Genomic DNA, 27538 nt, shown 5'->3' on the forward strand with positions numbered 1-27538 from the left:
ACTTGCAGTTTTCCGTGTGCTGCTGTGTGAAGGCATAAGGCACGAGACTTCGCTGCCGAAATGCCTGATACATGAGCGCAATCCAGTTCTCAGACACCTAAGCAGCTTGAGCTACACCCAGAAGTAATTGCAGGTGCGGGAATTAAAGATTCAATTGCAGAAAACCGTGAGCATGGGGAAATCTATTTCTACAAATGTAACCTCTGCAAATCCTCGATTTACTGTTATTATTCTATAGATCGCTTGTGAGAAGAACAGCAGGGATTATGATACGTCCTTAAACACGAAAGTGCTTTGAGAGCAACGAGCAATTACTGATGCCCCTGCTACAGCTGGGGAAAAGGTGAGTTCCAGGGAAGCGGCTGACTTTCTGCCCTACAGCACAGCTAAGGCAGAACACAGGGCTCTCCTTCTCCAATGTGGAAAATGCCATGCGGACATCAAGCCACGTGCCTCAGTCATAAATATATCCATCCGCAGACAAAAAAAAAAAAAACCTACCACTGACACGCTTTCATTGCTTTCCTCACTGTCATCCCCTGGTTGAAAAGAATTTCTCGAGGAATCCAGCCCCACAAAACAAATACTTTTGCACGCTCTTCACTTCCTCTTATTTTGACGTAAATTCTGCATCAATACCTATTTTCTGAGTGTATACAAGTTCCTTGTTTGCAGAGCTGCTATCCATTCATGTGTCTCCTGTAAGCTGCACGTATGTCAGAGACACGTGGGTGTATGCAGAAAGGGCAATGCTGTGACTCAAGCTTTTTAATTTCTGCCAATTACCCAATGCTCAGCCACTCTGCTGCAGAAATATGCTGACAGTGATTGGTGTGCAGGTAACCGATGCGTTTGGAATGAGCAACAGTATTTACGCGGAATGACTCAGTCACGCAGAATTAGAAAGCGAGGGAACGGGAGGTTGATTTGGGGTTCTTAAGAGGTTCAGGTCTGGATCACAGAGGGGGTGACAGGCACAACAGTCACCTGCCAGACCTGCAGTGAGGACGTAGAGGGTGCTGGTTACACCTGGAGCATGACCAGTTTGTAAATGCACTGGATGTTCCTCAAATGTGAAATACCTACACAAAAATGACACCCGTGTGTGCTCACCAGCCAGCGTCACTCCCAGGGAATGCACTGGATGGGAATTTCCCCCAAATAATGCTGTTTATAAGGTTCCTCTTACAATCCTTGTGTAAGGCAGGAGAACTGTACAAAGTTTTCCTGTTGCGGTAAGGAGTGACTGAGTTCCATCGATACCATTGATTCAGAGTCTCAATACAATGAAATAATCCCCAACAGGTAACACATTCATTCTTCTCCCCCAATTCCTCCTCAAATCCTCCTTCCTGGCTCACCCCATGCTTCCACATTCCATTTTTTCATCTTTCAACCATATTCTCTGAAGCAGCGGGATCCAAATTTAAGTCATGAGAGTCTGACTCCAGCCGGCAATAAAAGCAGTCTCATAAAAGCATCATCTACACACAGACACGAGTGGTGTTGCCCTTCTGAGATGATATATTCAGGATTATGCAGCTATTTAGGTGCAACAACTGGGCAAAACATACAACAGTCTAAAACAATAGTAGGGAATTATTCGTAACCAGCTCTGTGTTGTGCCTGGTTTTAGAGCTCTATATCTAGGGGTAAAGAGCTGATGCCCCTTCTTATCCTGCTGAGAGATCTCTTCTGGATCTTTGGCTGGCACGCATCCCGTTGGCACCTACACAACAGAATTATGCAGGAATTTGGTACAGCAAGCTGGAACCCCCAGATGGTCATCCGTCAGTCAAAACTTAAGTTTTTCTCATCTCTGAAGAGGGACAGCTGGGTGGCTCCCCAAGACAAGAAGTCATCCTTTCAGAGAGACGCCTCATCTTTTCCTTTCTCATATAGGAAGAAAAAACACAAACAACAAACCAACTCCAAAATTCTTACGCTGCTACTCATTCGGACCACAGACATACCACGAACCGCTTACAAACTGGTCCCAAAACCACCATGTGAGCAATATAGACAACAGCTATTTTATGTGTGGGTATCTATATACACATAGAGGTATAGGCACATCCCTCCGAGTGTATGCGAACACGATATGATGACACAAACAGACAGGGAAGTCAGATATCACCCGCGCAGAGGAAGCTGTGGCAGGACACTTCTACCATTTCCTCTGCATGAGATTTTCCCCCAAGTGCTTTTTCCTCTTTGTCCTGCCCCAGGATGCTCAGCAGTTCATTGAGACAAAAAGGGCTGACACCAGCCAAATTCTTCTCTGCGTTATCTGCACTGAAAGCAGCACAGGCAGCTCAGACTTTTAAGGGAATTTCACTGTTCCCCACGCAGAAACTGTCATATATGAAGAAAGTTTATTCCTTTCTGCATTACTTTGGAGCTCTTCTGTAATTTGTTTATCTGTGCACCTGAGCTTTCCCTTCCTCCATAGGTAAGCCCAGCAACCTCAATACTTCGGTGGCTTTTTCTCTGGCTCAGTGCTTGCAACTAAAGTTTTTTGAAACAAAGAGCTACTACAGGAAACCATTTATTTATGTCTTTCATTTTGATTAGCAGTCATATCAGAGATGTTCGCACCTCCATGAGAGCTGCCAACATCTCCTGGTTGGTAGAAAAGCAAGAGTTTTCTTCAAATGGAGAAATATGGCAGAGATCCCCCTCCCTGCCTGTGCCTCAGCCCAAAGTGCTCCGGAGGCTGTCACAGTCCCAGCCACGCTGCTGCACAGCTCCGTGCCACCAGCTCGGGTGGGGACAGCTGGAGAGGGGTCATCATAGGAACCCCTGAACCGTACAGTGTGACTGCTACGAGCTCTGGTGGAAATTTAGGATGCAAAGGTGCTCCGAGACCCTTTCTCCAACTGGTATGAACCACAAAGGGGCTGATGAACCGCAAGGTTCCAGTATACAATAAACCATCAATATATGGAAAGAATGGTGGCTGACGGAGACCCTGAACCAGCCCCACCACCACCTGCCTGGGAATTGCCCTTCAAGGGATGCCATCAGCAGAAACCAGCGCACAGAGAAAGCACTCGTACGTGCACGCAGGTCGGTAAGTCAATGGATCTGCTCTCTTCTTCCCATCTCTCAACTCTACGGAAGGAAAAACATGCTGAAGACTTTAGTACTTTGTAATTTGAAGACTAACAAAACAAAAATGAAACCCAGTCCCCCAAAAGACATATGAGCACCCTTATGCCTCAGGGAGCGCACCGATCACTAACAGGAACGCACAACCGACTCATTTCTGGATTCCTTAAACTATCAGCAAACCACAGGCAGTGACAGACCACGGGGTCAGAGGGACCTGGTCCGATGGCTGTCGCCAATGACACACAGCCAGGAGAAGCTACAGGCGCAACACAATCCTTCCCGAATTTTCACCTGACAAGAGCTGTCATGCTTTGAGTTAAATATTTATAATACGCCAAAAGATAGTTCATGTATTTTCTCTGCAAAGTAAGACATGGTTGATATTCACATTTTCATACTGACTCTATTCACACACACAAATGTTCGATGGCCTCGGACACGTGACTAGCTTTAATCATGTTTGGACAAACCTCCTAATTATACATTTATCCTAGCTGTATAGGCCATTGAGTGAGTAATGCATGTTTTAATAGCTCTAATTAGAGCTTTAACTCCTTTCTCTTTTTTTTTTTTTTTAATTAGTTAACAAAAGGAATTAAGCCACAGTTCTCTAAGAGATTAACTGAGAGTGATAAACCTATAATCTGCCAAATATGTGTACAACTCCCAGCCACCAGATTTACTGTCTAAGGAATCATATGATCCTTAAGCTCTGGTTAGTAAGTATATGATTTGAATGTGGAGTAGCTTGTGAGGGTCTCACAAGCTGAATACGTGCTGCTTTCAGACGAGGGACACACAGACCAACGAGATCACACAGACAGAGCCAACCTCGTGCGAATTACTGGTAGGGGTGCGCAGCACCAGTGCAAGCCACGTTTTGAACTGGTGTTGCTGGTCTAAAAGGAGGACCTTTTACACAGCAAAAAAAGAGGGCTCGGCACCATGAATTCCCATATTCGAACTGCTGAGGTTTGCCATATTTTCCTTCTTTTATTACATAAACATCATGCAGCAAGCAAGGATATAGAATCAGGGTTTGCATCCTTGGGAAGAAGATGCACATAAGGAAAAGCATCCACGCCAGCAGGCAGCTAAGATTGCCACCTAAAGCCCAAAATACATGTGTGTGGAATGACAATAAACCAAGGAGAAAGCACTGGGATTGATTTGATTTCCCCGAGTCTCTAGAGCAAGCTCAGTTGAGCTGTGCTGCAGTTACACTCCTGGATCTCTGCAGCTGGCAGAGTCGCGCACCGACACCATCCAGGGTACCGCGGCACTCCCAGGGCGTCGGTTAGATCAGCTGAAGATGGATGAATCTGAAACACTGCAGGAGTCAGCTGACAAAGTAAAAACCCACAGGGCTCAGACGTAGATCCAAGGGCTGCACAACAGTGGTGGCTTTGGAGAGCTACACTCGCGTGCAAGCATTTGCCTTTCCGGCGCAGAACCTGTATTTTCTGGCCAGGCACACAGCACTTCCTCTTGCACTCCGTTAAATGTTCCCCAGGGTATCAGTACTCCGCAGGGATCTCAGTGGTCAGAGGTGACACACCACACCCTTCACCGCAGGTATGGCAAAGATGTACCATTAACCGTGGTGCAAACCAAACCAGGAACATGCTGCTGAGTATCGGTGTGGTGACTAAGAGCATCGGCTCCTGTAAGCTCACAGTTCAAATTCCAGCTCATTATCTCCCAGTCACCAGAGCAGCTGAGCAATGCAGTGAGGTTACCAATGCAGGTGACACATTTGCTTAAACCCTAAACACCTTGTTTCTCTTGGCACCCCCAGTAAGGATGGGGTCACCTTGAAGAACCTGAAAGTTTCCAAGTCAAACAGGGACACTGACATATCATGAAGACAAGATGACATTAAACACTGATATTCATGTTTTAAATTCCATTCTGCGTCTGGATGGATGGCAAAGGCTACAGCAGAACAGATAAGCCTAAATACACCTTCCACCTCTGTGCACCCCTAAAGCTCTACAAATTCTGAACACACCTAACCAAGGCACCTGGCTTCCACGGGTGGATACAAGTCCTGGGTCCACACACTTGATAGGAATGGTGTGTCAAATCTAGCTACAGAGCACAAAGTCACATCCCTGCCTTCTCAAACGTGAGTGCTTCCAATTCTCTTCTAATAAAGGCAAAATGAATACTGTAGAGAGCTAGAGAGGTGTTATGTCTTTAGTTCTGGTGAACTGTCCCGTGCCAATCCTGAAGAACACGTCTTCTTGTGAAGTCCAGTCCAAACTTTTAAGTAACTGAAAATTCATGCCAAATTTTGGCCATTTTGTGTCCTACTGTCTGGGACATCTTTGTGCAGGAACAAAGGAAGATGAGTATCTACCTTTATCTACCAGTAATGTTAAATAATCCCGCATGGGGATTGCCAGCAGAGAGACCAAAATACAAAATAATATTGGGGCAGAACTGTTTACTGAGATGTTTTGTTGGTCAGTACTTTTCTCCCCCATTAATAGGGTGGCTAAACATTGTTTTCAGGATTTTCTACAACCAAAAGGAGTTGATTATGTTTAATCTCTGGGTGGCATACACAGCGACTAGCCAGGGCACATGCTGGTGTGGAGCCTGGTTGGTGACAGGTTGATGATTATCAGCTCTGATACAACGCTGTGAGCTACCAGTATTCTGTCTGTTTTCGGCAGAGATCCAAGTGGTTCATGTTACGGTTACCTGTCTGATCAATGGAACTATAAACTACCCTTCTCACCTCCAACAAGATGTTTTTCCCCTATCAGACGTGAGTCATGCTGGCAAGGTAGCCTGAGGGAGATGCCCTGGGGTTGCTGGTTCTGTGGCCCTTTGGCTCACTGCGGAGATGTGATTGGGTTTGGACGACTCCTTTCTTCCCTCATTGCGTGTGTCGTCCCTTACCCAAAACCACTTTTCACTTCCCATCTCTCTTTTAAGTCACTACTGCACACATTTCCCATAATTTCTGTGACCACTGGATGTAAATTCTACAGTTTCCTCCCTCTAAATCGAACTCTCGAGGCCAAGTCCATCTTTCATCATCATTTGCAAACTGCTCTTCTCCTTTGCACGCACGTCACAGAATCAGAGAACAGCTGAGATTGGAAGGGACCTTTGCGGATAGTCCAGTCCAAGCCCTCTGCTCAAAGTGGGGCCAACTACAACAGGTTGCTCAAGACCATGTCCAACTGAGCTTTGAGTATCTCCAAGGATTTATTCACACATGGTTATCATATGCTGGCTAGAGTTTATAAACGCGTTAGAGATGAGCCCTCTGCACCATGCCAAGATTTAATGGCAAACTACTGAGTTACTGAGACCTTAGTACGCTTGATTCATCATTTGCTGAGGCGTCAATATATAAATCCTTTGCTGTTAGGATGGACATATAGTATAGTTTCTAAAGCAGTTCTGATTCTTCTACAGCATCCATTTACACCATGTCAAACACTCCAAAACCACAGCTCATTGGGATGCATTAAGTGTCCCACCAACTCGCAGCTCTAAGCACCTCACCTTTGAACAATTCCCTTTGGGGAAAACTCAGCTGGTTTTCAGAGCCCTGCAAGGAGAAGAGAGACTACAGCAAGCAGAAAGAGAACAAAATACATATTTAAATATAGAAATGAGCAAGGGAGATGAAGCAAAGTCCGTTCACCTTTCCTTTGATTGTCTCTACTATTTGTTAACAGCTTTCGTTCTCCTGGGTGACCTGTTCAGGCACACCTATTGAATGTGGACAGTTTTCTTTGGAAACGTGCTTAAGATTCTGGATGATTAAAGCATTATTATTTTATGAGATTTATATTATTATTTAGTATGTAAAAATAACCGATAAAGACTGTAAGATCGTCCTTTTTCACTCATCACACCCTTCAATCAGCAGCTAAAGTGCTTAACAACTGGATGTCTACAGAGAGGCTCTAACGTGAAGCATCTAATTAAGCACTCTGGAGAAAAAAACCCAAAAAACCAAAACAAAACCACTCTGGAAGTAGTGAGACTCCCACAACACTTCCCAGAGTCAGCAGGGAGCGGCTGTGTGCTTCGCAGGTACAAAAGGGCCAAGATTTTCTGAGTTACTTGCAAATTTTAAATGTGAAATTCCCTTTCAACATGCAAATTGCAGCATCTGAAATCCAGGTTCCCGTCACTGCCCTCCCTTCAAACCCGTGGCAGTCTTCAGAGACTCTCTATTATTTTTCAGTCATTTTTGGGTAGCACAAAAAAAAAAACAAAAACCAAAAACACAGTAAGCCCAATTCCCATTCTCCATCCAATTAGGTAATGTAAATACACGACACTGGGAGATGAAGCAGCACCGCCAGGTCCTGGCAATAGCCTCGGTGAGGACAAAGCAGCATTGCAGCGCACTAATCGAAAGGCTTCTCATCCCATTGACCTGCCGGTGGTAAAAATATTACATGACACTCAACTGGTGGGATGTCTGTTCTTCTCAATTTAGTCTCTTGGTCATTAATATTGCATTAAAGACAGGGGTCTGGGATGTAATTGGAGGGAAATGAACAGAGCAGCTTCCAGATCCGCCAGAACACCAGCCCGTGCAGTGCTACGTGCGCAGCTACTTCTAAAACAGACCTTAGAGAACAAGGCTGATGTTTTCAAATAAATCCTGGGGATCATGAAGAGCCCCGTGTTACCAGTGCCTGCTAGAACATTGAGTTAAAGCACTTCTCGTGGCTCTGGTGTAGGCACAGAGCAGTCCATCGCATTTCACATCCCCAAATAGCGGTCATTTATCCCCCTTATAAAACCATTACACGCAGCTTGGCCAGAATGTATCTTCCAAAACTGCTCCCCTGAGAAGCTTAATAGTTCTTGGTGGGAAGCAAACTGTTGCTTTTTGTTCCAGATCTGTCAGGTGGGACACACTTACCAGCACTCGCAGCAAATATCTCTGGCATTAGGCACCACCACCATTCCCTTCCTGAGATGTGCAAAGACAACCGTAACGTAATCATAGAGATAGAGATTGGGAGGACGACAACGTATTTTTGCAACTGTGGAAACAAGGCAATGTTCTCAACACACACAAGTTTCTAAATACTAATAGATGGAATACGACATGGCATATGTGAAACTACAGAATATTCCCAGGCAGTAACGGGCTGTGTTCCAGCCACAGATGAGTCACAAGTGAAGAGTGAATCCAAGCAACCCAGCTATAGACAGATACCCGATTTTTCAGAACAAATAGTTACAGGCATTGATACATAACACTAGCAACGTCTCTACCTTCAATGATTTCCATAGAAACACTTGAGATCTCACCACATCAACCCCACGGGCTGTCTTGGCTCCAACACTCTTTGGTTTGGACCAATTCTTAAGCCGAAATCTCGTCAAATCCAACAGACAGGTTTCATTCTTGGAGACCACAATCCCATGTTCCTATCCCCAAGACAACTGCAGAAACGACAATTTCTCAGCACCCTCTGAAAAAAGCATCAGCCAACTGCCTGAGACACCCAGGTGTGAATGCTTTGCCCTAACTATACACATTTCAAGGGTAGAACAAGTTTTGAGAGCCCATGAAAGACCTGTTTTAACGGAAAGCCTCAAGGTTTAGATGAAATTACCACGAAGTTATAGTCTCAGCAACTTCACTGATACTGTTGGTTCCACTGATTCTTGGCATATTTTCCTTTGCATATGCTAAAAATTTAAGTACAGCAGCAAGCCAGACCTTTTAGGCAACTTTGCTGAAAAACCATCTAAATCATTCCAAACTCTGAATTTTTTTCCTCCAGCTTGCTGTTTTCACACCTCTCTGGCTTGCTGAACCCCTCAGGAGCCAGAAGCCCCCGCGCGCTGCGAGAAGGGCTGACCTTGCAGAACGGTCAGCCTGCATCGGAGAGATGTCTCATTTTTAGCGTCAGATTTCCAGAGAGAAACCGATGCATCTGCCAATTCCTCCTACCTAGCAGTTTCTCCTTACTCACGATCTCCTTTGAACAGTTGTTGTGTTGCTAGTGGAGGCATTGTTAATTGGCAAGGTTTTGTCACGCTGTAGCTCCGCGTCACTCTCCGCAGCCAGCCTGTTTGACAGAACGACAATCCCGTTGAACGGTATGAAATGCATTTCCATGTGCTGGCACTATCTTCGCGTGAGACTTTGTCAATCACGTTTTCTGACATGATGATCAGCATCATTCCCCGGGATTTCCAGCTCAAAATCTATTAGGGGGGTTTGAGATTAGCACTCTAATTCAATGATATCTGAATTGCAAATGCCGTGTTTTGTGTAGCACCTGGACTTTACTTAAAAGAAACGTCAACACTTCAAAAGACGAATCTAGCACCGGGTACTAGAAGACATTTCCCATCTTCACACTATTTGCACAATTACTCAGAGCACAACAGTCCTTTTTTCAGCCTTGGTGCTGACCCAGGAGGGCACGGACCGTGTGTGCGGCTGAAGCAGCGCTCCACTCCCTGCAGTGCCGCCGGTGCTTTTGTACAGCAGGTAACCCAGAGCTCAGGAAAGGCCCCAATCCATCCCCAATCCATCCAACACAAGCCGAAGAGGCTGAAGACCCCTCTCCCTCTCTCCTGCGCCCTGTTTTTAAGGACAAAATGCACAACCTTTAAGAACCACCACAGCTGAATTAATTGTTTGCTTTATCTGGGAGGCATCGTTAGCCAAACTCTCCTGGAGCATCCTGCCTCAAGAACACAAGCCGTAAGCTGCCTCATCTCAATCCATACTACGGACACGTCAGCTTACATCGTTAAACAAACGGACATTTCTTCAGACCCATACTGGAACATCCCAGGGAAGCACAAAGGGACACGTCCCACCCCACCAGCGTGGCCTCCCCTCAATACCCTCAGTACACCATTATCTGGGAAGCTTCTTTCCAAAGGAACAGGACCACACGGTGCCATCCCGACGCTGCAGCAGTGGCTTGCTTTGCCTTCTGAACTTGGCCGGCCAAGCCAGCCATCCCGACGACTGCGGCACGGCATGCGCCAGCGGAGCACTGCGTTGGGAACACCTCGCGTTCCTCAGGTCACAGCCACTACAGCAAGGATCACATTAGGCTGATAAGAAATTTTATCATTCCTTACTATGTATTTTAACATGTGCTTGGAAACTTCCATGCAGTACCACTTTTTTTTTTTTAAGTTTCTTTTTTAAATTCTTTTTTTTTTTTTAACCCCAGATGGTTCAGTCCTTCTATTTAAAGAACATTTTCCCTTTCTTCCATTCCTGGGATGTTTTGAATGAGGCTGAGCTTAAGATGCTGTTAAATTATTTATAAAGCATAACTCTAAAGCATTATAGAGACTTCCAAGAAGACAGGGTTGAAGCAATGTGTTCCATCAGCATGCTCTGGGGTTAGGTCTCTGCTGCAGCATGACTAGCAGAATATACATTTCAATAGACAACACAGAAGAAGGAATGCTTCCAAGACACACACAGCCTGGCAATGGAATAAATGTGCCTTCTTCCCTCTGCCTCCTCAGCAAATAACCGACCCAGGTGAGATTTCCTGCTCAGGCACAACACAAGCAGGACAGGCAGGATGATAGTTACCGGCAGGCATTGCTTCCAAACCATCCATTAACTGACATAGCGGCTGAACTTTCCTACTCTTCAACCTAGAGACTGTAAATTCAGGTTTCTGCATAAAAATGGGACAAAGCCGTAAAGGTCTTTGGCCTGTAAAGATCTGTCATGCTGGCTCCGCGGTCCCCAGCTGTTGTCTCTCGGCATCTTCGTGATCCGATGAAAGAGCACCAAATGTAAGCGTATTGATTTGAAAAGATACAGAGTCTGACTCAGTTCCCACAAAGACACAGGAAAGGTTCCCACAGACTTCCACAGGAGGAGCTGAATCAGAACCACAATCACAGACCCGATGATAATGATTTCAACATCTTCCAGTAAGATAACCAACTGTTCTCTAAAAAAAGGGCAGGCAATTACAGGGAGCCCTCACCGAGACCCACTGCAATTAGCATTAAGCCTCAAGCCTGTTTCTTGATACTCTCCCAGCACAAACCTCTGTCCACCTGCTCCAGAAGATGCTGGATCTCCGAGGAGCAGGTCTGACATTTCCGTGCAAATCGCTGCCTTCATGTCAATGAACTGGCAACAGACGCCTCTGCAGGAGCACCCATCAGTTCAGGTGAGTTATGACACTCAGCAATAGAAACATCTCTTCTTTCAGCATCCACCGTGTTTGATTCAGATATTGCGTGATTTCAGACCGATTAATGACCCCAAGGCAGGTAGCAGAGCGCAGGAGGCACACAGATGAACATCCCAGCACACGACTGGGGGGATTCGAGAAGCCGCGGTGCCAGGCTGCCTCTGCCTGGGGAAGGTGGGACGCGGGGGTGTAATCTCGATCGCTCCTGGGTCCCGGAGGGGAGAGCAGGACCCATCCTGTTCCAGACACACTGCAGACAGGAAATGCTACATATAATAGAGACAGTCTTAATGACAGTTTCTTTAAGTTCATTTTTCTCATCACACAAATAAGCTTTCTGAATAAGCTTTGGAGCTGTGCTCTGTCTCTCTCCCAGCAGCCATCACCAGCTGTGCTTGCAGGAACTTTCCAAATGCTCTACAGATACACAGATGCAGACACTGGAGGGAAAAGCCAACACTCAGATCATAAAATACAACACTTCCATTTCTGATAACACCTATGAAAAGCCTCCTCCCCTCATAAATTGGCTTTTTGGGGATGGTGCTCTGAGAGCATCCTCTCCTGATTTTCATTTATAGTTTCCTTGGAAGAGAGACAGGTAGAAAGGGACAAGGTAGGAATACAAAGCAGCTAGGAGACAAATACATGGCAGTAATTCTGCACTCTATTTCAGCAAGCTGCAACTATTTCATCTGCATTAACCTTCTCCCCTCTCTTCTGTCCTAGGTCAGCAAAATCTGAGGGAACAATGAGGACCCAAGATTCAGGAGGTCAAATCATTACACTTGTCTGTGCAGGAGTTGTTGCTCTTACATAAAAACAGGTTTCCATATGGTATTTGGTATATGACCTTAAAGCCCACCCAGTCCCACCCCCTGCCATGGGCAGGGACACCTCCCACTAGCCCAGGTTGCCCAACGCCTCATCCAGCCTGGCCTTGAACCCATCCCGGGATGGGGCACCCACAGCTGCTCTGGGCACCCTGGGCCACTGCCTCACCCCCCACACAGGAAAACATTTCTTCCCAAAATCTCATCTCAATCTCCCCTCTTTCAGATTAAAACCATCACCCCTCATCCTATCCCTGCACCCCCTGATCCAGAGCCCCCCCATCTCTCCTGTAGCCCCCTTTCAGCACTGGAAGCAGCTGGAAGAACAGAGAGCCCTTATCCTTTCCCTCTCTTCTGGGACTTCGGAGCCCCCTAACTCCAGCACAGCATCCTCCCTCCCCTGGCACCCGCCGGACCCCAGCACAGCAGCTCTCCTGTAGCGAGGAGGGCGCCCCAATAGCTGGGGAGAAGCAGAGATGTATATATACATCCTATACATATCCATCCTAACAGAGCAGAGGCCAAGCAGGAGCAGGTCACAGCTGGCAGGTGCAGTGGGGCACTACACCAGCCTTACACACAGGACCATTATAGCAGCAGGTAGTAGCTTGAGCGCTGACACCGCTGGCAGTCAGAATAGGACCCCTCCTGTAGTGTATTACCTGCCCTAATCTCCTCCTCTGTGATAAGAGTGTACACAATGGACTATATTTTTCCTGAGTAGTCTAGCAAAAGGGCAAGCATGCAGAAATCCAAATGTCAACAGCGTATGCTCATCTGCAGGGTTCCAGGACCACATTAGGGGCTGGCAAAATACACCAGAGCCAACCAACAGCCTTTGTCTGGGAACAGCCCGTGTCCCAGCCCCGATTTCGGTACATGAACTGTCAGGAATCGCATGTGAGGGAAAAGATGGAGTGCATGTGCAGCAGACTTCACCAAGTTGCTTGGGAGAATGTAATTTGCTTTCTTTCTACAAGAGAGCTCTGCTCGAAAATAAAAGGATGGAACAGTGGGATATAAACATTCCAGTAATTCACCATGACTTCAAAGACAACACTCGGTATCCTTACATACAAAGCGATGGCTTGGGGCTTTCAGTTCTGTTAGTTTCTGTTTCAGACTGTAGATTTATCTCACACAGTGGAAGCACAGGGACAGAAGCTGTGTGTTTTATAACACAACTTCTGCCAGAGCACCTCAGATAAAGGCTTGTTCTTTCTTGGAGTGAATCATCCTGTGGAGGGTTTGGGGTTGGTTTATGTTTATGTTTTTTAAAATTAACCCAGCTAACCATTTGTTCCATGCTGCACGTCATTTGTTGCTTCTCTTTTAGCACTCCTTGAAAGACAAGGTTTGAAAATAAATATACATCTGGCAAGGGTGAAGGACAGGACTTCAGCAGGCACTGCAGGCTCACTGAACTCCACTGCACTGTGGGCTTCCTCTTTCAGAGATAAATCAAAAAGAGAGAAAAAAATAAAAGTAGTAGAAATACCTATCCGGATTAACTTGCAGCAGGAGTAAAAAGGTTTTAGCATGTTAGCTATATCAGCAGTTAAAGAGAATATTTACCAAGACCTGGAGGATTCAAGAGCACATTCCTGGCTTACCTTGTTCATTCTTTGCTTTTCTGTTTCCAAACGTTCTGCCCCCTGCAGCCCTGCTGCCTCCCAGCAAACCCACCCCACCACAGCCCGTCCTGCTCGATTACTGGGTACGCTTGCTCTCCCAGCCCAGCGGAGCCAAACTACTTGGCTGAATATTTCTGTAAACCAGCATCCCATTTCCACCGAGATTTGCTTTGCCCAAGATATTTCCATGGGAAACAGCAGCATGGCGCAAGGCTGGGAGAACAGTCTGCAACGTCCCACCTCCAGGCTCCTTCTGGCTTTAAGATCCTGGTGCCCACGAGGGAGAGGGGTCCTGAGCCCCTTGCACCTTGGTAAGGAAACTGCGCGCAGCCTGTGTGCTCAGCGCGCTGCTTTGCGATGTGGATCTCTGCTGCCCAGCAGCTCACCTGGTTTATTACAGAACATGAACCAACAACCAGAAAATGTTTTCTCCAAATGCCTGCCAAAAGCCAAAAACAAGGCAGGAAAGGGTTTTGCAGGTGAAAGTTCCAAAATTAGTGTATCTGCAGGTGCAGAACCGATTATGAGGCGTGCAGAAAGGGAGGTAATTTCTAAGCAGGTGTTTGTACTTACAAATTAAGACAGGTACATACTTTATTGAAGTTTCTATAAGTGGAGTTCATCTAGAGATACGACGAAATATGTACCAACTTTAGCTAATTTTAGACTACTGAACAAGTTTTGAAGTGCTGAAGAGTGTTATAGAACAGAGATGTGCAAGTACCAGATACTAAGTGCAGCAGGACTCTCTTCTTATTTTTCTACAGAGAAATTCTGCACTAATATAAATTGTCAAATCACATTATTTGTCAGAATAAAAAGTGACCTTTTCAATATTATCCCAGTCTCGTTACTTCTGATTGTTTTCTTTAGTTAAATTTATCATCAGCTATTTTTATCCATGAGACCAGGTGTATTTATGGAATTACTCTCTGATATGGTATTTATTCAGGTTTCTTATTTTGATTTGTTTTAAAAGTAATTTAAGACAGCATGGACAGTAAGCAAACATTTACGTACCTATTTGTCCTATTGCTGTTTTGCTATGCATAAGATTCATGCATTGCTGTTTTCTGTAACTATCACCCTCTGTACACTCTGGAACAACCCTTAAATTTTGGTCTGATTTTCTTTTTTCCCTGTGAGAACCTATTATTTAGTTATTTAGTAGCTACTAGCAGATGAGAGATTCTTTCTTCATTTATTAGATGGTCATTACTTCATGCGAATAGCCCAAAGATATTTGGTAATAAATAACTAAGGATATTTTAATAAGTGGTTACAAACCTTAATGCAGTGCTCTCTAGCAACTCCATCCCTGCATGGCTATACACCCAATTCCCTGCTTTATCTGCCAATTTTCAGTCACTGTCTTCCTAACCCAAACAGCATGAAATAGCATTTAGATAGTATCTTACATGTACTGTTTCACTGTGCTCCAATCCTTTTTCCAGATCAAAATCCATCTCTTTAAGGCAGTTCCTAGCTCCATGCCCTTTTCTTACCACCTGGGTATTTCTTTATTGAATAATTCGACAGTAGGACAGAGAAGAATTAACGTGTCCTTTTCTATATGCTTGTTTGCACAATAAATTACAAATAATTTAGATATTCACTCAAATGATAGCATTTAGATTGTTTTCCTTTAGGCGTTCAGATTTTAGCCAGGCACTAATATTACCAACACACCGCCAAAAACCTTTAAAAATTGGGAGCCTTGAGAGCCCACCAGCTCTGGAGCAGCTCTCTGCCTTTGTTAAACCGTCTCTTTCTGTTTACACCCCAAATCGGAACTATGCCGATGTGTATTTAATTATACAGCGATAGCACGCACCAGGCACTAGACACTTGTCAAAAACTGAAGAAAGGCAATCCCTCCAGACACAGTTTCGGAACTACGCGGATGTGTATTTAATTACACAGCGATAGCACACAACAGGCACTAGACACTTGTCAAAAATTGAAGAAAGGCAATCCCTCCAGACACAGTTTGCTCTTTCTACTGAAGTTGTTTCTCGCCTAGTTCAGCATCTCTGCTGTCGCCACATAAAGGAGTTTTCCGCACAGCCTTCCAACGGGCTCAGCCTGTGCAAACCCGCGCGGATGTGTATTTAATTACACAGCGATAGCACACAACAGGCACTAGACACTTGTCAAAAATTGAAGAAAGGCAATCCCTCCAGACACAGTTTGCTCTTTCTACTGAAGTTGTTTCTCGCCTAGTTCAGCATCTCTGCTGTCGCCACATAAAGGAGTTTTCCGCACAGCCTTCCAACGGGCTCAGCCTGTGCAAACCCGCTCCTTCCAGCCCTGGGTTTTCATGTTGACTTGGATGTGAGAACTTATCTCCTTACAGGAGTCTTACTACGCCTTTTATTTGTGCCAGCAAAGAGTTTTCCATCTTTCAGCTCCTCGCCTTCCTCCCTGACACACACATACACTGTCTTGAAAGAAAGAAAGAAAAAACGCAGAGAGACAAGCCAGTGTTTTGCTCCTCAAATGGATCCTAGATGACAAAGATCAGGAAAAGTGCCTCCTTAGCCACCGCATAAAAAAAAGCTCCACCAGCTCTTCTCTGAGCCTTTTTCTCGTTAGTACTTCAGGAATTCACCCTGTTCAGCGTGGCACGTCCTCCCAACTAGAGATCAGCCTCCAGGAAGGCTAGCCAAGCGGTGGGAACACCATGTGAAGTTGGGATTGTTCTGAGGACCTTGCTCAACTGCTGCAGCCACGGGGCAGAACACATCCCTACAGCACCTGCAAAATCTCCCATCATCTCCTGGAGTCAACAACAAGAACGGGCATGAGACCTCCACCTTAACAGATAAGTTTTCCAGTAGAGTTGAAGATCACAGTAAAAATCAGGACAGGGGATTTTTCTTGGTATTGGGGTGGTTTTTGGCCAAGTTTGTAGTCTAGGTCCAGAGATAGTACTGATGCAAATCCAGGAGGAATTAACACAGGTCTGGCTATTCTGATCCTGCCTCTCTTGTGACTTCTAAAACATCGAGGTTTGGATCCCAAAGATATTCCAGCTTTATAAACATTATTCTCTCTTTCTTTGGCTAAAAATATGCCACTTCCACTTTGAGCTCCTGTATGCCGGTGACCACATCTATTAATCCTTGAACTACTTCACCTGATAAGCCCCAAATCTTTAAACTGAAAATCAACCCTGAAAACACAGATTCCATCAGTCCAATTCCAGTGTTCCAGTACTTGCAGCTACAGGACTGAGTCTACTGCAGAGAGAGGAGAGTGATGAGAACCTGAGCATGAATGTGTGTTCGTAACATGAGAAGTGTTTAAAAGTAGGTAATTGGTTCCTTTATAAAATGCTTCCCTCTTTGGGCTCTTTTACACAATGTTATGAAGATAAAATTAAAAAAGAAAAAAAAAAGAAAAAGAAAACCAAAATACACTCTTCATTTTTAGATGGTAGATGTTCCTTCTCCGGAAAGGATGCTTCCTGGCCAATTATAAACCAGAACAATTTACTGAATTAAAGGCTTCTGCATTTGGCCATATGCATTTTTCTTTAGAAATGCAGCAACAATCAATCCAACGTGAAAGCCAGACAGAAACATGACTGCCGCTGCCCGCTTTAGGTGGAAATTCTTTTTTATTAGAAACTGCGGAGCATGTGTGTGGGCAGGAGGAAACGGCGGAGAGGTTTAGTCCCTGGTTGTCATTTTTTAGGCGTGACCACAATGCTGCAATCTCTGGAACGCAGCTGGACAGAAAGGATGAGGAATGCCCCTGCCTACCTTGGGGAAATCAGCCTGATGATGCCAGGAGCTGGGATTTGTCTCTCCAGGAATGTTGCCACCTGCAGCAATTAAGCCTCCTCTGTAATATGATTTCAACAAGAGGATATTTTTCCGCAGAAACTGCCAGATCATTGTTTCCTCCAAGTGCCTCTAATAGGCGAGAAAATTAATGCAATGAGGGGTCCTCAGACCGGGGTACCGTGCCTGTCCTGGAAGCAGGTGAGGGATGCTGTGCACAGCTTGACAAAATTAAGTGAGCCTGACAACTCCATCAGCAGTTCCCCAGACATATCCATCAACTAGTGTTAAACGAGCTGAAGCTATGTCTAATCTCCACGCTATCATCCACCTCCACTGCCTGTGCTGGACAGGAAACAAAGCACATGTGTAAAACCACTGCTGGATGCATTTTACCATTCCACATACCATGAGCAAACCTCCCAACAAACTCCACTGGCTTCTGTTACATATCAGAGGACAAGAAAACCACCATATAGACATGGATTTTTTTTCCCCAAGTCTTTTTAAAAGCCTCTTAAGATTTCTTTAGGATCTCACTCAAAACAAAACCCTTACGTCAACAGAAACTCTTGCTTAGATACGCTTCACCTGTTATTTTTTCTGAATGGGCATGATCAAAGAACAACAGCTTTCATGGTTAAGAAAACACCGTCACACAGATCCCACGTCACCTATAGAAGGTCAGATAACACATTGCACTCTGTGCCAAATACACACCGGAGGGACAGTTCCCCTGGAGCACACTAATGGGGAGTTTTTAGGAACGTTTTGTCCATCTTTTCAGGACACCCTGCAACGTGGCTCTGTAAGGATCTTACCTGTTCGGTGATAAAGGAGCTTGAAAAAGTGACAGCTGACCAAAAGAAGATCCCACAGCTGAGGATGATCTTTCTGTTGAAACGGTCACCAAGGTAACCAAAGATAGGTGCTGCAACCATGAAACTACAGATGAAAACTGCAAAGGAGAGAAAAAGGAAAGAAACATTTAATAAACATCAAGCCAAGAACATGAAAACTAATTTTCTGCAAACCAAATCCTCTAGAGAGCCGTTCCATTTAATTAGCCATCCTGCAGCCCTCGCTTACGAAGCTGCGCAGCCCGACAGGCTTTCAGAAGTCACCGTTCCCTTCATCAAACAGATTTCTCATTCCCAGAGAAACTTCAGCCCAGTGAACGTGCATTACACTGAAAGCACCAGCCCCTCGCAGTCTGCTGAGAGCTCAGCATCCGGGGACGGGCAAAACCAGGACAGAATAAACGGAAAGCTTCACCTAAATGTCACCGGGAAGGTGAACTGGAGGTCGGAAGGAGCTTCAAGCAGACAGAAAGCAAGCCAAGGGCTCCTTGGTGGCCTTGAACCGAAAACGGAGTTTGTTCATCCTTCCTGGCAGTGTTTTAAGGCAACCATGGAACAGCGGGAAAACCAGTCAACACCACTGTCACCCTGCTGGGACCAGCCCTGTCCTTAGACAGAAAGCTCCCAGCTCCTCGTTAGATCCTTTCACCAGCACTGAACTTGTGTTTAAACCCATCACTGAGCAACAATTTCCTGCAAAGAAGGAGTTTTAACCCCCGCAGCGCTGGCAGGCCAGGAACGTCCTCCTCTGAAGCATCACAAGTTCCCCTTTCCCCTTTGCTTCCCCCTCAGGAGCCCCAAAGCATTAACCCCAGACCTTCCGTCTGTAGGAATGAGGCTCTTGACACAATCATCTCTGCCAGATCTCCCGAACTTCAGAGTTCACTCCTCCAGCCCGGCTCAAACCGACCTGGCCAGTGGCACCTGAACGGGGGCACTCGCACCGTGTGATGGTTAACGTGGAACTTGGCCGGAGCTGCCAGGGTTGAAGCTGATTTCTACCTGGCTTTGCCCTGTCCACATTTGAGATTTGGATGAGAGCAACTCCATCGATTTTACTGCTGTGTACTATGAACTTTCTGACTTTCTCTGCCTGGGTCCAGCAGACCCAGAAGGATTGGGGTGGGACACCAGAATACCTGGAGATCCCTCTTTAGGGATGACTCTCGTTAATTACCGGGCAGTTCCTAGAAGGCAAGGGTGCTTCTGGCATTGCCTGACCCTAGCTGTCTGCTTTTACTTGTATAAAAGGGGGTAAAGAGGGATAGAATAGGGGGGAAAAAAAAAAAACCACAAAGGTAGGAGCAGAGGACACACACCCCTTTGGCTGGAATGTGTACATAGAATTAAAGCGGTTAAGACTCAAATTATGATTTTTTCATCGCTAATGATATATGACAGCTCAAAACCACGCAGAATGCTGAGCTATGAAATGATCTAAATGTCTCTTCCTTTTTAATACATTAAGATGTCAAAGCTGCTTTATAAATAACACATAGCCATTTGCATCTATATCTTGTGAGCCGTATGATTGCGTGTATGTCAGTTTTGCACCGGGATATTTGACAGGAATTACAGATTAACTCTTTTAACATCTAGAGTAAAATAAACTAAGGTAATACAGAAATGTTAAGCCATGAAAAGAAGCAGCCGCAACATCATTACACATATTTCAGTAGGAACGCTGTGAACAACGTCGCTGTTAATCTACCAGCAGACAGAACACTCAGTCCTCACATCCATCCCCAAATCCTCGCGCAAACAAAACCTGTCGAATACAACTACAAGCACTTACGCGCTGTTTTCATCTCTTGTGTTTTACAGAGAAACTACACTGCTAGCCTGAAACCCAGCTGAGCTCTGTCCCTGGGAAAGCAGTCCCCCCGTGGGTCCGTGGGGCTGGTACCACGGGGAAGCCCGGGCAGCCCAGCCCAGCCCAGCCCCGCTCCCTGCGCTGCACCAGCCCTGCAGCCCTCCATCCCCAGGGAGCTCGGCTCTAGCAGACCAGAACTGGCTTCCAAATCTCTGTTCTGCAAGGGTACATCTGCACTGGCCCCAGACCAACAGGGCACTTAAGCACACGCTCATATTAAGCGCTTCAGAGCCATCAATTCCATGATTAAGTGCTTTCCTGAATTAACACCAAGGTGCCTGGCACCTTGCAGAGCTGGTGCAGCAAGCTGGTACAAAGGAGACGTGGCTGTTTATGGGCAATGAGAGGCAGAAAATGACTCTGACTCGTACGGAGCAGCGTGCCCATTGCAATTTGACCTTACCCTTGGAAGGACACTGAATTCATCCATCTCAGATATTCTGCCCTTTTTACAATGTAAAAAGACATGAAGCTAAAAAAGGTTCTAAGGGAAAATTAGAAATCTCCAGTTGAGCATCCCACCATTTCAAATAACAAACAACCCGATTACTTCAACTCTGAGACATGGAGGGTGTGATCCAAAATTCACATTAATCTGTAGGATTATTTGCTTCCATGACTTCTGGATGATAAATGCAAAGTCTAATTCTGGAATTTGGGCAAAAGTGGGCAAAAAGTACAAACCTCCTGTTTCCAATAAAACAAACAAAAAGATTGTCCGACGCTTCTCCAACAGCATACATCCTGCTGTTACTCAAATCCCTTTGGAGAATTTATTTTTGGAAGATTCTGAACTGAGCTGTGAGCTTTGTCACCGGTAAGCAGCTGACTTGACAGCTCCACAAGGTGTAGAGTGAAAGGACAACAGAACCTAATAAATAATCGGTGACGGCATGCAGCTGTCATAACAATAAATGCAATTTATATCAGAGTATTTATGACCCAAATATGCATCAGAGCATTGACTGACTCAAATAAACGCAGAATAGGAGGGCTGTGTGGTCTGTCAAAAGGATCTGCCTGGTACAGGCACTTCCCATGAATCAATTTTTGCAATTACTCCTGCAAACGACAGACGAGGCTCCCGCACAACAGCCTGGGCTGGCAGAAGAGAGGTGAACGAATCTAGAGCATGGTACCAGGCGGGACGCAAACCTGAGTTACTCTAGATCAGGAGCTGAGGTTCTGCAACAACTAAGAGCACGAAGGAGAGATCTTATCTGGAAGACAGAAAGCTGCCAGCATGTTCAGCTGGAGAGAGGGGCAGCAGAAACAGGATTAATCTGTAGAGGCAGACGGCTGCAGCATACGGCAGGGGGATGCTTTACAGTAAGGGAGCCTGGCGCTGGCGCCCGCCACTGCCTGTCTGGCTGCTCTCCCCCTTCCACAGCATTTGCTGCTCCTTGCACTCACCCCCTCCCCAGTAAATATCCAAGTGACACCACTGCAGCTCCAGCTCCACTCGCTGCCACAAACCTTTCCTAATAGGAGAGCGCTGGGACAGAGCCTGGCGCTGCGTTTGCCTCTTCCCAACCAACAGCCCCTCTTCCCATCTACACTCAGAGCCACCTCACAACATCACCAGCTCTTGAAGAGACGCCCAGCGCAAGCAGAATTAGAAATCCACTGGGGTTTGGGATGAGCGACTGAAAAGCAGCGATTGTGTTTGGAGCAGCGGTGGGCAGGTATAGCGATGACAGTCACCATTACGTGTGCCATGCAGCTCATTTCTCGTGGTGAATTATCTCCGACAGTGCCAGCAAGAAGTGGCTCAGTCCCAGCCCTGCGTGGAGCTCAGATCCATTTCTGCAGGAGGAAATTACCATGTGAGCAAAGGATGAATAAACAGTCACATAATGAATGCCATCCCAGGAGGGAGGTTCTTTTAACTACAGGTATTTTCAAAAAGAGAACATATTTGTCTTTATAGCTCCCTTTGTGGCTTAGCTGCTGAAATACCGACTGCGGCGAGAATGCAGGAAGAGCATAATTGCCCAAACAGGATGGCTCGGTGGCTATTTCTGCCTCTGAACGCCTGTCCCACCCTGTACAGGTGCACAAGCGCCGTCACAGCCAGCACTGCCCAGCTTTTGCTGTGTGTGCCTGGAATTACAAAAAGGTGCAGCCCAAAAAAAAAAAAAAAGATCGTACCTTTCCCACCCAAACAGCCACCAGAGAAGGAAAGCATCCTCCCCAGCCTCTTGTGCCTACTTTATGTCCTGTAGCTTCTGTCATCTGTCAGGGATTACGGCCAGGGAGCTGCCAGTCAGCCCGCACCTTCCTTTCTCGGGAGGGGAACTGTGCACCCAGGGGAAAAGTAAACCCCCAGCCAGGGGAAGCAAGGGAGATGAGGGGAGAGGGAGAAACTACAGACTTTATATTTAACAGTCACGCAGACTTTCTGTCTACGGGAACTAGACTTCATTGCTCTTCTTCTTCTCTTCTTTCCCTTCAAACAAAAATTTACCAGTGTCTCTACAACCGTTCCCTGAAACAGCTCTGACCCATCAGCTTTACACCTCTTGGTCCCAAAGACACCGCTGCCTCTGTCCTGACGTGGGCTGATCAACCCTTTGTTTCTCCCAGAGGGGCTTCTCCTGCCAGTGGGTCATCCACGGAGAATAACCAAGAAAGATGAGAGGCATCGACACACAGACACAGGCATTTCCTCCGTTACTGGAAGGTCGAGAGGATCACAGGCACCTCCAAGAAAAGATCCCTTCTTTCAGTTTTGACTTCAAGCGCATAGGTTTTATATTTTCCTACCAGGAATAATGCTAGAAAGGTTCAGGTTCAGGTAAAAATAGCTTGCTCTCTCTATGCAGGGATGCTCAGGAATTAAAAAGCAGTGGCTATCTTTGAGCTCTGAGTCAGCATGAAACCATATATCCACGTCTAACTGAGTGCTGACAGTGTGCTTGGCTCTGTGCAAGGCAAACCCAGGCAGCCTCTGCCTCCAGAGACTGGCAAGCCACTCAGACACAGCAGAGAACTATGTGCTGTGAGGTCGTTCATATTTTCCCACCAACAAATTTCCAAACAATGAGAACACCTATCCACCCAGCTGGCTCTGGATGGGATAATTCATGGGTGTGTACGAGCGCAATCCTGCTCTTGCTGCATGAGACACAGCCCCGATGGGATTTGTTTGAGCCACTTCTACTCCTGGGACTTTTGGTCGTGAATTCAAGTGTTTCTCAAGCTGCTTATGGGACCAGCTGCCATCTACCTGCAATGGTGAATAAAGACTCTCCCAAAAGCCCAACCAGCCCCTCCGTTTCAAAGACAGGGTTTTATAATGCTTCTTTTTTCATTTTCATTATAATTTTATGCTGTAATGCTACTATTCAGCACTTACATACACAGCACATTTAATCACAGTGAGGCTTGCAATAATTTAGAAAGGAAGTTAAGCACCATTAATTTCTACTCCAGGGCTAAGGAAATTAAGACACAGGAAAGTGACCTGCCCAGGAGGAACAACAGAAATCGTGAACCCGTGCAGGTCTTCCAGCTTCTGCAGTGTCCTGTTTACACAACCATAACTACGCTAACGGTATTTTTGAAGGTCTACAACAACAATTAAAAGTGAATTTTTTTTCTTACAGCACCATACAAGCCAAGCAAGAACAAAGATCCTTTCGTGCTACTTATCATTGAACCCGATAGTTCAGCCAGAACACGGTGCCGTGACCAGGGTTAGAGCGATGTCTGACTATGGGGCCATCCAAGGCCCCGGGAAATCTCAGCAATGTGATTTAAAACATTCATCTTTTGACAGAGATGGATTCTTACCATACAATTGCTTGTACAAATTATCGCCCTTCACATCATCATTCTCACAAACTCCGCTCTAGGTACACTGTCACCTCCCTCTCTGCACGGACTTTGTTTTACTTCATTGCTAATTCAACAGCCACCAGATGGATCGTGTTATTGGGTTTTGCCAAGTGTGAAACACAAGATCACCGGGTTCCAGACTACCAGCCAGACTGGAAGTTTCTGACAAGTGTAAGGAGCTTTGAAACCCACCATCCGTTCCGTATGTCACGCGAAGCTGTCGTACACTGACAGCACCAAACACAGGAGCATTTAAAAGAAAAGAAAAAAAAAAAGAAAAGAAAAAAAAGGAACAAAAGGCTTGAGAACACACCAAATCAATTGGATTTAAGGATACAAATGTTTGGTTTGGACCTGGCCTGAACGGCTCTCCCAGAACAGACCACAGTACAAGATGAAATTGAGAATTTCATAAATGCCTCATCCCTGTGTGCCTGTGTCCTCAGCAAATCAATGAGGAGAAAAGCAGTACTCCAAAAGGTGTGGACCTAACTACTCACACCGTCTGCATTTCTCCGGTATCTCTGTCTGGCGGGACACTAGATTGTGTTTCCCTCACCGCAGATGCCACTCATCAGCATTCAGGCTTCAACCTCGTCTTCTCCGTAGGGAGTATGTTGCACCACGAGGTGCCAGCTTTTTCCTTACAGCAAACTGACATAAAATATAAACAACACGTTTAGGATGACTCTGCACACAGGCAGCTGACGTCCACAGTTACATGGAGAAGGTGGCTGCTGTACCATACCGCTCGGTTTCATTTGCTGTGACAGGGTCAGAACCCAGTTACAAAAACACAGTTATGAAGACAGACAAGGCTTGAACACAGCTTTCCTGGCAGGTTCATGATTGACTCAACACCACACACGATGCTGCCCTGGGAAGAACTCATTACTGATAATTCCAGCCCTTCTCCTCACTGCACAAACCAGACTCTTCCAAGAGCCAGCCCTTATATTCCCAGCAAAGGATATCCTGAAAGCTTGCTTTGTTCCCCTTAGCCAACACGAATGATTGCTTCACCGGGAATTGCTGGGAAATCCACTCCTTGGAAACAGAAAATCGGAGAAGAACAGCCGGAAAAGCAGTCCAATAACACCCTGATGGCACCTGAGCTTTGAGAGGAACCGCAAAGAGCAACCACTCTGGTCAGGTGTAGGTAACTGCTGTCGAAACTACCGTGTGTACGCGCTGCTGCAGGGGGACGGGGAAACACTCTTCTTCAGTCCCAAGGGCCTGGACGACAGCTACAAGAAATGACTCTGACAAAAAGAGAAACAACAGCCCTTCCACGCGAGTACGGCAAAGGCTGGCGTCCAGCGGCCAGGGCAGTTCCGTACACGAGCAGCCTTGCAGACAAGATCACTCAAATCCAAACCAAACCACGGAACACTCCACTCAGCAAACCCCTCTGCCAGTCCTGCTGCGCGTCCAGCAGTGGAAATAAAACCATAGCCGAAAGACATGACCCGCTGTCGTGCTGCTCTTCTCCAGAGCTCCCCCGAAGCTGCTGGGAGGATACAGGTCAGTTTGAGCCCACGAGGGAGAGCTGTCGCCTGCCGCCTCCGGCACTGCTGCCGCTGGGCTGAGCTGGGCACGCGCCCGCAGCCCGGTCACTGCTCGGGACCGGGAGAGACCCTGGAACGGGCGGGTGTAACGCACCGCAGAGAACACGGACCCTGCCCTAACATCTACTGCCTCCCACACCAACTTAAGGGAAGGACAAACGGTGTCTCCAGCCTCCTTTCTATGGACCTGAGCCAGTATCTCTGTAGAAGTGACCACTCGGTGGTCCTCATGTCCACGGTCCATAGTACCAGCACTCCCTAAAGAGCAGCAGGGATGCTCCTCTCGCTTGGGCCCCACAAACACTACTGACGTTTCAAAGTTTGAAATCAGGCTTGGTTTCCTGATTCAGGCAATCAGCGTTGTAAAGGCAAGGAAAAAACGGCTTTGAGTTAAAAGCCAAGATCTGTGCTGTTTTAGCACTCAAATTTTTCATTTTTAAAAATTAATTTCCAATATTATGTCATCGAAGCTGCACTGAAAGATTTAGCTGTGCATTTCTTGCTTATTGCTAAAGCAATTAAGTAGAAGATTATTCACAGTTGTTATTTCACAATCATTTTCCACATCCACTGAGGTCCAATTCTGTCACTTCAAAAATTTTTTTTTTTTTATCTAAGCACGCAGTGGCAAAGCTAGCATTTCACCGGGCTGTTCAGTCCCTCTGGCGGTCCAGCAAATTCACTCGGAGCAGAAGCAAACTTGCTCCTAGATTAAATTTTGAACAGCTGTACACAGACAATATAATTTAAAAAGAAAAGAGGAAAAACCCAAACCCACCTTCTGCTTTTCACTTTGGGAATTACAGTGATTACATTACCATTGTTTTAAAGAGATTTGGGCAGCCTGAACATCAGTGAGCCCATTACGGTTCCTAGAGACGTGCCCTGCCGTACAGCGCTGCGGGCAGCGGTCCAGGGGAAGGGTTCCAGCCTCCAGCTCACAGCCCAGCGCTTCCCTCGCCCCTCAGCTGGTGCTTGGTGACCCTGCAGGGAGCTGATTCGGGGACACCAGCAGATTGCCAGCCCTAAGGAACAGCTTTTGCAATGAAATAGTGTATTCACCAGCAGAATGTCTTCTGTGGCTACACAGTGCGTTTGATTGGGGGATAAAATTTACACGATAACATTTAAGGAGGAGCAGCCACCACCTCTCCCCATCAACTAAGAAAAAATCTTCCTATCTGCGTCAGTTCCACAACCTGGTTTATTACATGGCAGCCGAAAAGAGGGGGCAGGAACAGGAGGCTGGGGCGGTTGGCTTTCCAGGGCAGTGCCGTACCAAAGGCGTGCGAACGGCTGCCTACAGCAGCCTTCGAGTGCAGCAGAACCCAGCAAACGAGCTTGTCTGTCAGGGTTTAAACTCTGCTTTCGCATTTCTTTCTGTTCACAAATGACTGATTAAATAAGTCAAGGCCACTTTTGTTTTACAGACGCTTCCACTTGGAGTTGATTTTCTGCAAAATGCTTTTAGTGTGGCTTCATTTCGACTCCTGAGCAAAGTCGGTGGAAGAACTCTCACGCGATTCAGCGAGCGCTAGAGCTGAGTTTTCTGTTTCGAGGAAACTGCTCAGGAATCCCCAGTGACAGCAGAGATTAGAACCTCTTTACCAGTAAACACGTTTTAGTACTTGTAAGTTTACTGCATCCCTGTAACATAAAAGGTTATTACCGGGAAAAGTACAGAAAGCATCAAAAAGAATTGTCAAAAGGATGAAACAGGTCCTTTTACAGTGAAACACTAAACGTACTGGGAAAGAAACGGCTGATGTGGGATACAGAAGAGATCTAGCACCACGAGTAGCATGCAAAAGGGGAAAAATAAATCACCTCCTCCCTTAG

General features: G+C 46.2%; 1 protein-coding gene across 1 annotated transcript in view; it reads right to left on the reverse strand.

Moving 5' to 3' along the window:
* Positions 1 to 27538, reverse strand: part of SPNS2 (spinster homolog 2 (Drosophila)) — a gene marked incomplete at its 5' end in the record, with an annotated part of 80486 nt that overhangs the window by 35251 nt on the left and 17697 nt on the right. Inside the window, one exon of the mRNA XM_010078709.1 lies at positions 18380 to 18516. Coding sequence (XP_010077011.1) covers positions 18380 to 18516 — 137 coding nt within the window. The remainder of the gene's footprint in view (positions 1 to 18379; positions 18517 to 27538) is intronic.

The sequence above is a fragment of the Pterocles gutturalis genome, unplaced genomic scaffold, assembly GCF_000699245.1.
Source record: "Pterocles gutturalis isolate BGI_N339 unplaced genomic scaffold, ASM69924v1 scaffold13138, whole genome shotgun sequence".
Taxonomy (NCBI): Eukaryota; Metazoa; Chordata; class Aves; order Pterocliformes; family Pteroclidae; genus Pterocles; species Pterocles gutturalis.